Source organism: Globicephala melas, chromosome 6 (assembly GCF_963455315.2).
Source record: "Globicephala melas chromosome 6, mGloMel1.2, whole genome shotgun sequence".
Lineage (NCBI taxonomy): Eukaryota > Metazoa > Chordata > Mammalia > Artiodactyla > Delphinidae > Globicephala > Globicephala melas.
This window is the reverse complement of record NC_083319.1, coordinates 106961074-106976684: the sequence shown is the minus strand read 5'-3', so window position 1 is coordinate 106976684 and position 15611 is coordinate 106961074. Positions and strand designations below refer to the sequence as shown.

Sequence of the window (15611 nt, the reverse complement as noted above, 5' to 3'; positions counted from 1 at the left end):
TCCTTAAACAAGGAAACTACACTCAGAGTGCGTGTCCGTGTGGTCGGCTCCTGGTCTGGAGGCGGACTGTAGTGTCCTGGCCCAGCTGGCCCCCTGCTGTCAGGCTCGGGTGATGGGTGTTCCGCTTCCTCTTCAGGCTCTGGCTCTTCTGACATTTAACTGTGAAGTAGCACCACTGCAGGCTTTTAAAAAGTTCTGACTGTCTTCTTATTGGTTGTGAGGGTCTCACTTATTTTACCCCCTGCTCTGATTCTCTCAGGTTTCCTGATTTTCTCACATTATTACCCTTTCAGTGAAGTTTTCTTAATCTTCTGTCCTAGGCTTATTATCAGTCCTATGTGTTTTCACTAAAAAACAAAATCAAAATATAATATCGTTTGTTTTATCCTTCTTGATTGGGGAATGCAAATAAACTTTCTAAGCAAGTGAAGCTACCTACGTAACCCTTCAGTGTTTTTTATTTAACGAACATATTTCTCAAACCTGCATTTCCTCACCCTTGCCCCTTTACTCTGAGTAGAAGAACTCAGTTTTTTGAGTCCTGGATATAATACAGTGCTATAATACAGTTTTCGCCTTAGCACTTGTTGGGGTGACTTTTGTCCTTAAACTAAGAGGTTCCAAATTTCCATGATTATCAAGTTCTTACGTTTATTTTTTATCATTTTATTTGCTTCCCATATGGACTTCTTGGTGTTGTAAGGGTGTCTGGCTGCGGTCATGTTCCTCTCTTCCCATTTGCTGCGCTGATAGACAGGAACACCCGATAATCCTCATGATTAGAAAAACAGCTAAAATGATCCTAAATAAACTGCTGTTCTCTGAAAGGATCAGATCATCCCTTCATGGACTTCGTTACATCAGCTTGGCTACTAGAACCTTTTTTCCTCGGTTCTTGAAATGATATGGACGGTTGAAGACTGGTAGATAAATAAACCAAATCCAGGCAGATAACATGTACTTCCTATTCTGTTCAGTTTTTTGACTGTCATTTTCTCTGAGACAAGTTTATCAACAGTATTTGCTATGATTTGACCGTCATTCAGAACTGAGGCCAATAACTTTCAAACTCATTTTTAATATGTATATTTTATTCAAAACTGGCCATAATTTTATAACATTTGTAAACTATTCAGCCAGGACCATTAACTAATAACTATTTCAACATCACTTCCATCTTCACAGTTTTATCTACCTTTAAGTTCCTTTCCATTGGTCTCTGTTAATTCTTCTCTGTGTTTTGTTTTCCAGATCAAATCCAGGGCAAGGCCTGTAACAATCCTGGTTTCTACATTTACTTAAGTGAACTTTGCTAAAGGGTAGACATTTCTGATACGAGAACCCATCACCAAAACTTTAGAAACACTTGCGCCTTCATTGGTACATTCTTTACTAGCTTGACAGCTTTCCCTTTGATTCTAGATTTGTTTTTCATCACTGCGTGTTCATGTTTTGACATCCTGTTTTAGAATTGTCATCTTGCATGTACCCTCCCTTCCTTAACCCCTGCAGCATTCCTTTTAGTTCAGTTGCTGTAAAAGAGATTGTCATTTGCATTTCTTTTAGGGTATCTGTTCCATTTCAGGAGCTAGCTTAGGGATGGGTGGCTGCCACGTAGTTTGAACTCAGTACAACTCCTTTTTCTGAACTAGAAACTGCCACCCGAATGTGCTCTGCCGTGCAGAATGGGTTCTGCTGAGGGCAAAGCTTGGAATAGATCTCAGACCTCATGAACGTTGTCCACTTCTCCCCACCAGTTTTATTCCCTACTTTTCTGGTTCATTTTCTGAGTTCCCATCTGGGATAGGCTTCATTTTGCTCTTGAGTAGCTTTCCTTTGGGGTCTTCTGTCTGGGTTCTACGTAATAGCCAGGTAGAACCAGGAAGCTTCATTTATTTCCAGCTCAGGAAGAGAGGCGAGAGCAGCACAGAGCCACGTACGAGCCTGTCCTGGCAGGAACAGGTTGCACTGACTGGACCCATGAGTCTGGTACTGCAGCCTAGGAAACTGGTTTTGGCGCCTGGTTTTGCATTAAATCGAAGGGTGTTTGTTTTTTTAATTTCATGGAGTCACTAAGCAATATCATATTTGAATGCCCCAGTGATAGTCAGTGAACTAGAACCCTTCTGGGTCATGACGGTACTTTGCCAAGTCAGTTTGCTGCAGGAAACCAAGAAGATAAGTGGGTCTGTGACAGTGGAGCTCAGGCTTCCAACGCAGAACAAAGACTCTGGTGTCTAACCCAGAGCCTCACTCCCCCGGAGCCTCAAGACTTTATATGTAGTAGTTACATTTTAGAATACATTTACCGTGAAGTTGACAAATGGGACTAGATTTGGTCCACTGCTCACAGGGTATTATTGGTAGAAGTGGAAATTCCGTAGAAGTGAATTTTAAATTAGTTGGTTTGTGGGTTTGAAATTAAGTTAAAGAGTTTAGGGTTTTTAATAAGAATCAAGGATCCTTTGGACACTGTTTTTGCCAGAAGCCATTTAATTTCCGACTCTTATTATGTATCCCTTTATTTAAAAAAGATATAGCTATTACAGTAAAAAAATTTAAAGAGAAAAATCTGAAACCCTTTCACCCTAATGCAATGAATTTTATTTGCATTTATTAAAAAAATTCATTCATTCAATTAATTATTGAGCTTCTATGTGTCAAATGCAGTACGTTCTCATTCCTGTGCTCATTTGGGGTTTTGGAGCTATGTTTCTTAGCAGCGTTTTTTTTTATCCTGCATTTCATAATCCTAAGTAGGTAGCTCATGTCTCCTTGAAGTAAACAGGATCTGTTTTCTAAGTGGGGAGCCCAGAGGCCCAGAAATCATACCTTGAAGGCATACCAGTAGTAGAGCTGCTGTAGAATTGAGCTTTCCTCTCCATCTCCATGCTCAGGGCTGTTTCTAACATTAAGAGAAAGTCAAGGGTTCTGGTTCACTTATTTGATTTTTAAGTGATTTTTAAATTTATTTAATTGCAGTAATCTGTGAAGGGGAAACAGAAGGTCAGTAGTTTACAAAATTGTTTATTTCTTTTCCAAAACCCATCTTGCTTTCAGGAGTTTCATGGTTTATATTTGTATTCCTTATTTTAGAAAGAATATATTACTGAAGGTGTCATGTTTTTCTAGGGAAGGATCTCTCATCTCGGAGCCAAACAGATCTTGACTGCATTTTTGGGAAAAGACAGAATAAGAAGACTCCCGAGGTATTAAGCCACATACGATTGATTTTTCAACTGTGTATAGAACTATGTATATTTATTATTCATAGCACTTTCCAGGCAAAGTTACCAAAAAAACCTTCTAGAGGCTTCATACAAAGGCTGAATGGTATCCTCTGAATAGTAATACTTGATAGATGATATGTATTATAAGGAACTTTAAAAAGAATGTGTGTTCTCTGGGCTTTTTTCCCTCCTGGTGTGAGGACTAGACTAACCTCCGGGAAGAACGCCTGTTGCTGATGGATTCAAAGGGGCCAGCGTCTCCCGGCTGCACGAGAGAGGGAGGCGCTCGCTGCAGGCAGCCATTTTGCTCGCTTTGCTCAGAGCGCGTAGCTCTCTCTGGAGCATGGCTGTGGGGAAGACCGTCAGACTCACGCTCAGTCCTGGGCTCTTCCACCTGAAAAGCGTTTTGAGACAGTGTTGGATCGGCATGGAGAATCTGGAAGGGATTTAGATGTGGTATTTCCTCCATTGTACAATATTGTTTGTTTCAAAACTAGAAGACAAGAATCGAGTGACTAAACTGCACCCTGAATGGGGTGCATCCGTAATTCATGATCCTAACTATTAAATTGGGCTTTGTAATACAGCACAGAGTTCTTTGTGCCATTTCCAACTGTAAGACACAGCCCTGGATGTCGTTTGCATATCAAAATATTAGGATTCTTAGAATATGCATTTCTGGAGATAATGGGATAAAAATATTTAAAATTGATCTTATTGATATCTATGAAAATCTGAAATATATGGTTGCTCTCACTAGCTATGGTAACTGTCACTCAGCTAATCTGATGTGTCACACTCACGTTCCTTTATTGGTTCCTAGTCAAGGCCCTGATGACTACAGAGCAAAAAAGACGTGTTTCATTTATTTCTGACATTTCTCCAGACTGTCAGAAAATTTTCCAGGATGGTAGCTATTTGTTACTTAATATAATTTTCAAAGACTTCAGAATTACCAGTTATTGGAAATTTTGTTTGGTGACTTCTTTTGTAGGTTAGGACCAAACTCCTAGTCTTTCAGCACTTTTCTGCCCCCGCATGTGTAGCCGTGAGGACAGAGGAGGGAGGCCTGGGCCCTGGGGCCTGCTGAGCGGCACTTCCTGCAGCTCGACTGAGTTACGTCCAGGCAGGTGGGTCATTAGGGAGGGAGCGTCCCGAGTTCAGGCTGCACTGGATGCTTCATTCACAGGAGGCTGTTGAAAAGAGCCGGGGTCATCAGACAACCCAGCTTCTGGTCACACCTCTGCTCCGCCCCTCCCTGGTTCCTGTGGGATGTGGATTAGGCCCTCTGCCTGGTTCACCAAGGACTTCCGCCCCTGGCTTATCTCAGTTTTCCCCTCCTTCCAGCGTCCTCAGTACCCTCAGGGATGCTCTCTGAGCCTCTGCTCTGCCCTAACAACCCCGCCTGGCCACACCCTGCGCCTTGACCTCAGTGCCTCGCCCCTCCCTGGGTCCCCGGGGACTGTCTTTCTGTCCCAGCTCTCCCAGTCGTGCATTCCCACTGCACCGGCTTTTCTGAATCCTTGCCTTGGATTACTTGATTCTCCCTGCTGCCAGCCTTCATTGCCCCCAGCCTGCGTCCTCTCTCTCCAGCATCCTCTTTGAAATTGTACAGTTGAACAGATCGGGGAAGGAAACATTACTTATGGGCTTCTGGTAGAATTTTAAAAGAATTTATGTGGTAAGCACAGGAAAGCTTTTTGTTATAGGAGATGAGAGGTTTCTCATCCTCTGATCGCCGTCTATTTGAGGGCTTACTGGTGTGGGATGCCATAAGGTTTTTCAGCACTGTGCGGTACTTGACTTTTTGGCGGTATAGTCATTTATGATCTGGTTAAAGCGAGCTGTTCCCCTGTATTTGAGGAGTTCCAGAAACAGTTCCCTAGTACTAGCCCAGGGAAAATCTATTTTGGTACACTTGGTGTGGAGAAGACCAACCTTGATATAATTCTGTGTTTTGTGCAAGAATGATATCCAGGCACATCTTCATCTCTCATTCTGCTGATGCAGTTAAGGTCCTGCTTGGTGGAGAGGCTGTGTTCTATCAAGGTGCAGCTCCTGCTCTAGAGCTGTGCTTCTGCACCACGGTTGCCCAAGAATGGGCTGAGGAGCTTTAAAAAAACTGCTCTTGTCAGGGTCCCACCCCAGATCAATGAAATCCAAAGTCTGGGTTAGGGTTTGGGCATCAGCACGTAAGAAAAAGAGAGAGCCCTTTTGTGTTTTTTTTTTAATTAAAAGAAAAGATATCCTACCCAGGTGATTCAGGTGTTTATTCTGCCGTGTAATGAGGAGTAAGGCTTGAGAACCACTAGTAGAGGCCCTGACGGGTAACTCTGCAGGTGGAGCCTTGGCTGTAGTGTCAGGACTATTGCCTAGAGCAGGGCTTCTCAATCCTCATGTGTACACAAATCCTCTGGGACTTTTGTTAAGCTGTGGGTTCTGTTTCACAAGGGCTGGGTGGGACCTGAATTCTGCATTTCTGAGGAGCTCCCGGGCGATGCCGCTGCCGCTGGTGGCACTGCCGTATGTGCCGCAGGGAGCGCATGGGGCCTCTGCAGTGTTTTGTTTTGTTTTTAACATCTCTATTGGAGTATAATTGCCTTACAGTGGTGTGTTAGTTTCTGCTGTATAACAAAGTGAATCAGCTATACATATACATATATCCCCATATCTCTTCCCTCTTGCGTCTCCCTCCCTCCCACCCTCCCTATCCCACCCCTCTAGGTGGTCACAAAGCACCGAGCTGATCTCCCTGTGCTATGCGGCTGCTTCCCACTAGCTATCTATTTTACGTTTGGTAGTGTATATATGTCCATGCCACTCTCTCGCTTCGTCCCAGCTTACCCTTCCCCCTCCCCATATCCTCAAGTCCATTCTCTGGTAGGTCTGTGTCTTTATTCCCGTCCTGCCCCTAGGTTCTTCGTGACCTTCTTTTTTTTAGATTCCATATATATGTGTTAGCATACAGTATTTGTTTTTTCTTTCTGACTTCACTCTGTATGATAGACTCTAGGTCCATCCACCTCACTACAAATAACTCAATTTCGTTTCTTTTATCTCTGCAGTATTTTACATTTGACACACACCTGCATGTGTATATGTACTTAAATCTAATCACATTTTTTAGGCACCAAATAAAACACCTGTCTGTAAAGCGGTCACTTTTAAATTTGTCTTTTACACACATATGGATTTTCATATATTGAGTTCGCTTTTATTGAGGCATACCTGTACCTTCGTTGTTGCTAAGTAAACCGTTGCTAAGAAACCTTACCATGTTAATTACAACAGCCCTTCTAGCTGAGGGCTGGAGTCCTTTGATCAGACCTGTTTGAAAACACCACCTCTTTTGGCTCCAGTGTTCAGCTGGAAGGAATATTGCTTTGTTTTACTCCCTTGACCCCCATAGCAACATTGGCCTCAAGTCAGTCTTTGGCATTACCGAGGCCAAGGCGCTGCTGGAGGTCAGATTCTGGAGTCTCAGAAACCGTGGTGGTATGAAATGTTAAAGCGGTAGCACCTCTCTGGGTGCTTTGGATAAGGTGCTGATACTGATCCTGTCTTTGCATCTAGGTTTAAAGAACCTTGGGCGCTGTCCACATCAGGCTTGGGGAGCATCATGCCTCTCACATGAAGCCCAACCCGCTGATTTCTACACCCCCTGGCTGTTACGATAATAGAAATTACAGCTTTATTAAGCATTTGTGTGCCAGACGCTGTGCTAGACACTATTTAATCCTCATAACTATCTTATGAAGTAGGCATCATTATCGACCTTCTTGCAGAGAGGCTCAGAAAGGTTTGTTACCAAGCTCCGAAGTGGCACATATGGGATTGAAATCCAGGTCCCTCTGACTCCAAAGCCAGTGCTTTTTCCCCTATACCACACTACTACCAATGTTAATTAACTTTTGTTGTGTTAAAAGAAAAAACATCTGCATTTTAATGATCTAGTTATGATGTAGAAATTTTATTTGAGATTTTGCCAGAGACATAAATAGTTAATATTTTAACAGAACTTTGTGGAAAAATGATTCTCATTTTGCTGAAAATAATAGTTTAAGTTTCAAAACGTCACTACCTTGCCTTCAATCAGAGTTGAACTGTTAGGGGTTTGGAAGCATATTACCAAATGCCTGGGCCAGCTTTGGGAACATTTTACTTTGTCATTGGAGCTGTAGGCAGGCTGAATTAAGAACAAGCTAGCTTGAGTTCCTGGAGCATAGGTACTATGTTACTTGTGTAATTTCTGGTCTCTCAAATGAACTGAATGATCGAAATACACATACACATACACACACATATATCCCCAGAACATTAGCAGCCCTTAATTAGTACGTCATGAGGTTTTTTTGCTTTTTGTTTTTTTAAAACTTTTAATTTTGAAATAATTATAGATTCACAGGAAGTTGCAAAGATAGTACAGAGGGGTTACATCTTATTAACTATCATACAAGATGAAAACTAGGAAACTGATGTTGGTGCGATCTGTGTGTAGTTCTGTGCCATGTCATCACGTTTGTGGATCCTGTAACCACTGTCGAATTCAGATGCAGAACTGTTCCCTCACCACGAACGTCTCCCTCATGCTCGCCCCATTTATAGTCACACTCCCTCCACCACAGTTCCTCCCCGCAGCAATCACTGTTGTTAATTGAATTGTCTGATCTGAAATAGAATATCATGTATATGGCTCATTGGATCTCTCACGGTCTGATGCTGAGTCTGCTCATATCAGTAATGATCAATACCCAGGTTTTTAAGGCCTGATTGTAGTTTCAGTGACCTGCCTCCTGCACTTTTCCATGCTAGATTTTATGTCTTCTGTCTCATGGGTCTTTCGAGAACGCCTTGTAGAATCAGATCATTTGATGTCTCTAAAGCCCAAGGTTATCGGTTAAGTCATTTACTTTAGTAATTCTGGAAGTATATCAAACCGTAAAGTGATATATAAATATAGGGTGTATCATAATGTGACAGGTTTGCCATCTGTAATGTGTCAGCATGGGAGAGCTCCTTGGGCAGTGTCTTGGGGTACACTCATTATGGGGAGGTTGGTGAACTCTTTTAAATGGCATAAAGAATTTGTGTGTGGGTCTGTCTGCATGTGTGTTTGGATATATAAAGTCCAGTGCTTATATCTGATTTTCACAGGAGTCCTTGAACCCTAAAGAAACTTTAAATCCAGGACTATGCATAAAAACAAAACAAAACAAACTCTTCCCAATCCAAAAAAGAAATCACTTAAAGTGAAAATTTTCTTTGTGAGGGTAGTACGAGTTGCTTGTAATATGTAGAAATAAAAAGAGATTCACATCAAAACAAAACAACAACCCAAGCTAAACTCAAGATGTCCAGGACACGTTTATGAAGTTTAAATTACGCCTTCTATTCTGTCTCTGACCTTTATACATTTAATGAAGAAATCGATCCACTGTATTTTTTTTTTTTTTTTTTTTGCGGTACGCGGGCCTCCCACTGCCACAGCCCCTCCCGTTGCGGAGCACAGGCTCCAGACGCACAGGCCCAGCGGCCGTGGCTCACAGGCCCAGCCGCTCCGCGGCATGTGGGGTCCTCCTGGACCAGGGCACGAACCTGTGACCCCTGCATCGGCAGGCGGACTCCCAACCACTGCGCCACCAGGGAAGCCTGATCCACTGTATTTTTACATGTGGACTTTCTCATCTGTCACATACACTGGACAATGACCTACTTAAAGAGAGAGGACTTATGCTGTGCTTGTTCCTGGGTCCCCAGTGTGTGATCTGTTCAGTGCTTGGCACACGGTAGGGATTCAGTAAATTGAAATTTCATTGTACTTCTGTTTTTAAAAAAATAGACTTGTTACCCATCTTAAAAATCATGGCTTGTATAGCTTGACGGTTGATATTTGAAGTATTTTTTTCTTTTTGAAATGTTTTGATCAGTAAATAACTCCCTCTTCTCTGAGAACAGGAAAATTCCATCAACTAGTTTCAATCCAATGCCAAGCGTAATCCACTAGTGTCCTGAGTAGATTTTTGAGGAAGGATTATTGAATGAATGTTTGCTTATGCCATTTTATGTTTTTAAAAATCAATCCTGTTTGCCAGAAATTGGTTTTCCAACATTGCATTTCACTCTGGAATAGTTTTTCACAGGCTTGACTGTTTTTCATTGCGGTAGAAGTTAAAGCCTTCCTGTCTCTTCAGGGACTACACTCTGACTATATTCATGGGAAGACGGTAACTCTGGATTGGAGTACGCCTAAACTGGAGATGTATGCGCTTCCTACGGAGACAAGGAAATGATTGAATATGTTGAATTGAAATTACTAGGGCCCCATGAGACCTGCAGCGGGTACTTGTGCTGGCCAGTGCCTGCTGGGAGTTAGAGGCACAAGTGTGTGTGTGTGTGTGTGTGTGTGTGTGTGCGCGCGCGCGCGCACGCGCGTGTGTATGTGTCTTTTCTCACTTGGTTGCAAGTTGAAGTTGGAGATACTGAAAAACAAATTCTGTTAGTTCCTATCTTGTTGAACTTCCTGATACTCCTTTTTTTTTTCCCTTCTCTCATTTTTTCCCTCCCCCACCTTCCCAGTTTCCTTCCTCTATCCAGCTTGTTTCCTGATTCAGCCTTATCACTAGAGAAAATACTCCTAAACCGTAGCGAGGACTGAGAGTGTGTTACCAGCATTTCTACTTTGTTTCTCTAAACAACACACTTCGGGCATAGGCTTTGGGCCACATAATTGTCAATTTCTTCACCTTTATAACCTGACTGAATTAGAAGCCATGTATTTCCTATGTCCTCTCAGGATGCCCAGCTAATGGTCACTTGCCGTGCATTCCCCTGATGGCTCTCGCTTTTTGAACCAAAGCATGACTTCATTGTGGTTTGTGTCCCTTTCTCATTAATCATCACCAGTCCCCTTTCCCATATCTTGCTGACTGTCAAATCTGAAAACTAACTTCCAAGCAGACTATTCTCTTTTGGGTGGTTGAATTCATGGGGTATTTTAGGCCAGTCTTTCTTCTAGTTCTATAGACTACCCTAAAGAACTCAGAGGGGAAGATCACTGGGAAAAGAAGTCTCTCTCTCTCTCTCTCTCTTTTTTTTTTTTTAATTTTTTACTTGAAACACCTTTGAAATGAAGGCTGTTTCTCACTGGTTCTGAATTTTCATGTTCGTAACCCGTATTTGTGAACTGGGTTGAGTTTTGTAAATGGCTTACCAGATGTGGGCTCTTATATTTGAATGTCCCCACTTCCTGCAAACCTCTGTCACTCTGCCTCCTGCCTCACCCAGATCTGCATCACCATTCGAAAGGTGAGCAGCCTTCTAGCCTAGTGCTTGCTTAAGGTAATCTTATGATGAAGAACCTTTTAGTCAGAGGTAAATTTAAACTAAGCCCACAGACAAGCTAAATAATACATTTATATATAATACTATATAAATAATACTAATAAATAACATTATTTTTAATAATGTAACTGTTATAATAATATAATGTATTTATTAATACTAATAAATAACACTATATAAATAATACATTTATATAGTTTGTGTTTTGCCAGCAATGATGACGTCGGTAATTCTTGTCAGCATGTGTATTTTTTTTTTTTTTGGCTGCGCCACATGACACGCAGGATCTTAGTTCCCGGACCAGGGATCGAACCCATGCCCCCTGCAGTGGGAGCACGGAGGCTTAACCACTGGGAAGTCCCAAGTGTTTTGACCACTGATAACAGAATCAAGATTCAAAATAATCTCTCTAAGCTGGGACATTTGGCCAAAACTAAATAGATGAAATTTTGTGAAGATATGTAAAGTCTCATTTAATCCTTGGAAAGAACTAATCTGGTAGCAGTTGAATGAGAATTACCTTAGAGCCTGGGACATGTAACCTGACCACAAGTTTAACCTAAGCAAAATATGCAGTGTGGCAACTGTCCTGGATGCAGGCTTGGGCTGCTGCTTTAGAGGCAGCTGAAAGCAGCAGGTGTTTGGAGTGTTTTCTGTACTGGTGACTGTATTTGAACTGTTCTGTTCAGGCCTGGGTCCCATATTTTATAAGAATGTGTTCAGAGCATGGCATTAGGGACAGAGGTATCTGGAAAGCATGTTATACACAGGAACAATTAGATGAGCAGTTAGGAAATTCTGCCTGGACTACAGAGAGATCCTGACTTCGAACTTTTGAATGGTTTCAGGGGTCCTCTAGGAAAGGAACAGATTTGTTTGGTAAACTTCAGAGGAGGAACTAGTACTGATGGATGAAATTCACAGAAAGATTTCTACTCAGAGAAGGGAGGCAGCATGGGCCGGCAGAGCCGGCCAGCTGGATAGGATGTACCTCGTGGTTAATTTCCTGGAGGGATTCCTGTAATAGGTGAGAGTCTGAACTACGTGCATGTGAGCTCTTCCAAGTCTAAGGTTCTCTGATTCTGGAGGAAGGAGAACACATGAAATACTCACATTTGAAAAGGTACTTGACTTGAAGTTTTACATTTTGCTAGACTACAAAGGAAAGAACATTACCTGATTCCTCTCCCTTATTCTCATGTACTTGGGCAGTTTTGACTTTATCTACTTATGATCTTTATCCAGGAGATGAATGTGAAAAGTGTTTGATGTGTTCAAATGCCAAATTAACTAATAGTGAGGTAAAATAGCAAGTTGTCCTAGAGATTCAAGACTTAAAAGAGTTACTAGAAATGGCGAGTGTCAAGGTGAAGGTATCCTGTCGAGACAGTTGTTGTGGGTATCCCCATTTTATCTGTCAACTTCATGTTCTTGTTTATAAAATGAGAGTGTTGAATTATATGTTCTTGTAGTAGATTCTGTTTTCCAAAGGCGGCCTCAGTGATGCCTTGCATTCCACATACTCTTCTAGATTGACCCCTGCTGGTTTCTCATCAGGAGATGGAGCCCGGTCCCCTCTGCTTCCATGTGGGCAGGCTTGTGACTTGCGTGTAGCGGTGGGGATTTGTGCGACCTTTGAGGCTTCGTCAGCTAAAATTCTTGCTCTCGAAGCCTTCAGCCTTCATGTAAGCAACCCAGCTGCCATGAGCCCCCAGATTGTCAGAAAGCCCAGAGCCCAAAGTAGCCTGCATGGAGAGGCCGTGACGTGGAGAGTGATGCGGGTACCCAAGTCTACACAAAGAGCAAGAAGTGCCTGGCCAGCCCCCTGCTATGCCAGCTCTAATCCCTTTTTGACAGTAGCCACGTTAGAGACCCCGGGCAGACCCAGCCAGCCAGGCCTTTCCTCGAATTGCTGGCCCAAAGAAATAGTGTGCTAATGAAATGGTTTTTCTTGTTTTAAGCTGTTCCTTTGGCGGGGGCGGGGGGCGGGTGGGGGTTATCTAGATAACTGAAATGGCTCTTCTAGGACCCGTCATTCTATGGTTCTGTGATTATCCATTGATGGTGAGCCTGGTAGAATTATCTTAACCAAGAGACGGAGGAAATGATGTCATCTAATGAAATGTTCTCTTTCTCTGGTTTCTTCTAAAGGGAGGCTCATTAAGTGGAATATAGTATTGAGAATAGACACTTCAGAGTTTCATAAACCTATATTTGAGCCCATGAGTAGTTTGAAGACTGTGTGATTTGGGGTAAGTTATTTAACCTGTCTGAGTCTCAGCTTCTTCCTTCATAAAATGGGGATGATAACATATCTAGCAAAGATGAGATAACAAGCCATGTAAAGCTCTTAGCAAAGTCCCTAGCATATAGTAAGTGCCCAATGCATCTGAGTTGCTGCTGCTAAGAGCACTGTCATCACTGGAATTAACACACACAAAGTTATGATGGTGAGTAACAACTTCCACTGAACGCTTAGAAATGTGTACATAGTCACATGCCGACTGACATTTACTATAAATGTACCGACTAAACCCACTCATTGCCAATGAGTCCTTCCTTAAATTTCTCTAGCAGAGAGGCTTTTGTTGTCATTTTGCCATTACAGCCATTAGAGAGGACTTCTTAGCACATCAATTCTGTTTCAATTAACATTTAAGATAGGTAATGACTAAGGTGGTAATCTTCCTTCTAATATGATGTCCTGTACAATTTGGGGGAGAGGTATAGGCATTTGTTTAGAGTGTAAAGAACTCATTGCTTTTAAAAAATGAAAGAAAACTGAAATGGAAGCTTTTTATTGTCATCGTTTATTGAGTATCCATGGAGATGATGGGAGTGAAGTTAACAAAATGTTCAAAATGGATTTCGTGCCGTCGCTAGTCCCAAAAGATTTATAGTGTTTTAGTACCTTTGGAGTCTGTTTGTTTATATAAGGATAATGGATCCCAAGGACAGAAAGACCCTTAGGATCATCTAGTTTATGCCCCTGTACCCAGCAGGACTGTTTCTGTCATCATCCTGCAAATCGGTCTGTTTGCATTAGCAGTAGAAAGGGAAAACATTTTTAATGTGAATTTCAGAGATTAAGTGAGATAGAAAAAATGTTCCCGTTTAAAGAGGGTGTGGACAGTACAGATTATCTAGAGAGGTCCTAGAAAATTTCACTTTTGCAGACATTTACCAGTAGAATCAAATGCCTAAGAGAATTGAGGGACAGTCTGTTTAAGAGGTATCAGGACGCCATTATCCTATCCTTTCTTTTCACTGAAATCCATCTAAGCAACATAAACATCCTTGGAGATATGAAAACTAAGACAAAATAGTAAATAGTTTACCAAGGATATTAAGTTGTGAACCAACATGATTCTTTGTACCTAGTATGACCTTTACTTACTGAGACACAAAAGGTATTCTCTTACAGGTTATGTATAGTTCTGTTTTCTTCTCTTCCACAGAAAGTATAGTTTCTTGGTACTTATTAATAGAAAAGCAGGAAAAACTTCAAAGTTGTAAACATTTAACCATTCTGTAATTATTTATTGAGTACCTAGTGTGTCCCAGTCATTACTCTAATTGCTGAAGCTACAGGACAATAGGACTCGGCTCCTTCACAGAATTCATGGTCCTCTGCTAGAGGAGATGGCCATATAAACACCTTGACCATGGTGTGAAAAGTTACCTGTGAGAATCTAATACATAGAATCTTTTCTACAGAGTATTTTTCCCAGAGCAGCTTGAGTGATCTTTTGAAAATGGGATTGAGATCATGTCACTACTTTGTTCAGAACGCTCCCAAGTTTCCCTGTCACACTCAGAGTAAAAGTCCAGTCCTTAACAGTGGCCTGAAGTCCCGCGTGACCACACCCACGCCTGGCGGCTCTCACACGCGCTCTCACAGTCGCTGCCATGCTCACCTCTGGTTCTCCCTGCCTGCTCTGCTCTTGTCACTCTGGCTTCCTTGCTGTTCCTCCAGTGGTTCAGGAGTGTTCCTGCCTTAAGTTTCAGTACTTGGCGGCTCCTCTGCATGGAATGTTTGCCCCCTGCCTACTTCACGTTTTTGTGCAAATGTCATCTCACTTGGCCTTCCTTGATTTACCCTGTTTATAGCTGGAAACACAAACAATAACAACAAAAAACCCTGACACTCCTGTACCATCTCCTTTGCTTTATTTTTCTCCATAGCAGGAATCCGAGATTCACAAAATAGTAACAGTGATGGCGGAGGTGGTAAATCCTCTTCAGGACAAATGAGACGCGTTTGTGATCTCATCTGACACAGACTGCTGGTTTGTAATCAAGTGCTCTTTGCACAGCAGAGACTGGCTGCTTAGACCCGTCTTGTTGAGTGTGCTCAGCAGCGTACTAAGCATGGTTAAGATGTGCTTCCTGTCTCCTGGATATGTGAATACTCACATCTGTCCTCTGTAGGAACTCATATTCCGCTGATATTTGAACGTCTACTTCTCCGTGCTTTGGTGCCTGTCAGGGGCGTGGAGAAGGGTAAGAAGCTTAGAGAACTTGGAGCACAGTGGGCAGCTGCCTGCCTGCGGTGAGGTCGGTGTATAAATAGTGCCTTCGATCAGGTTCCTCGCTAGCCTCGTCTAATTCAGAGTGCAGGTGAAATCGTTCCAAGTGAGGAAGAAGCATTGCAGAGCTAAGTTTTCTATTGAGCACAGCTTTTGATAAAAGCAAGAAGAGCTAGATATTGACTTTTTGGTGCCTGTTCTATCAGTGGTCTGTTAATCAACAGAGAATAAATTATTGCTCTTCAGAAACAGGAAAGGATCCCCCTTGGCTTGAACGGGTTTCCACCTTTCGTTTCTTTGTTTTTTTCTCTTTATTGGTAGAGGATCTTTCCTCCAGCCATTTGCTCCTTGGGGGTTTTGTTAAGGACTGAAGGGAAACTGAAGGGAGCTCTTTTGATTTATCTTCTATCCTTTCCTTTTGGTCACTCCACAGGGTAAAATAGCCGAGTTGGCTTTAATGTGTCGCCATTAGAGACCAAACATTAGCTGGAATAAACCATCATGCCTCACA

At 42.3% G+C, this 15611-nt stretch overlaps 1 protein-coding gene across 2 annotated transcripts in view; it reads left to right on the top strand.

Moving 5' to 3' along the window:
• Positions 1–15611, top strand: part of PINX1 (PIN2 (TERF1) interacting telomerase inhibitor 1) — an 86741-nt gene that overhangs the window by 21786 nt on the left and 49344 nt on the right. For both annotated transcript variants that reach the window (XM_030879177.2, XM_070045818.1), the window contains exon 6: positions 3133–3209. In XM_030879177.2, coding sequence (XP_030735037.1) covers positions 3133–3209 — 77 coding nt within the window. The remainder of the gene's footprint in view (positions 1–3132; positions 3210–15611) is intronic.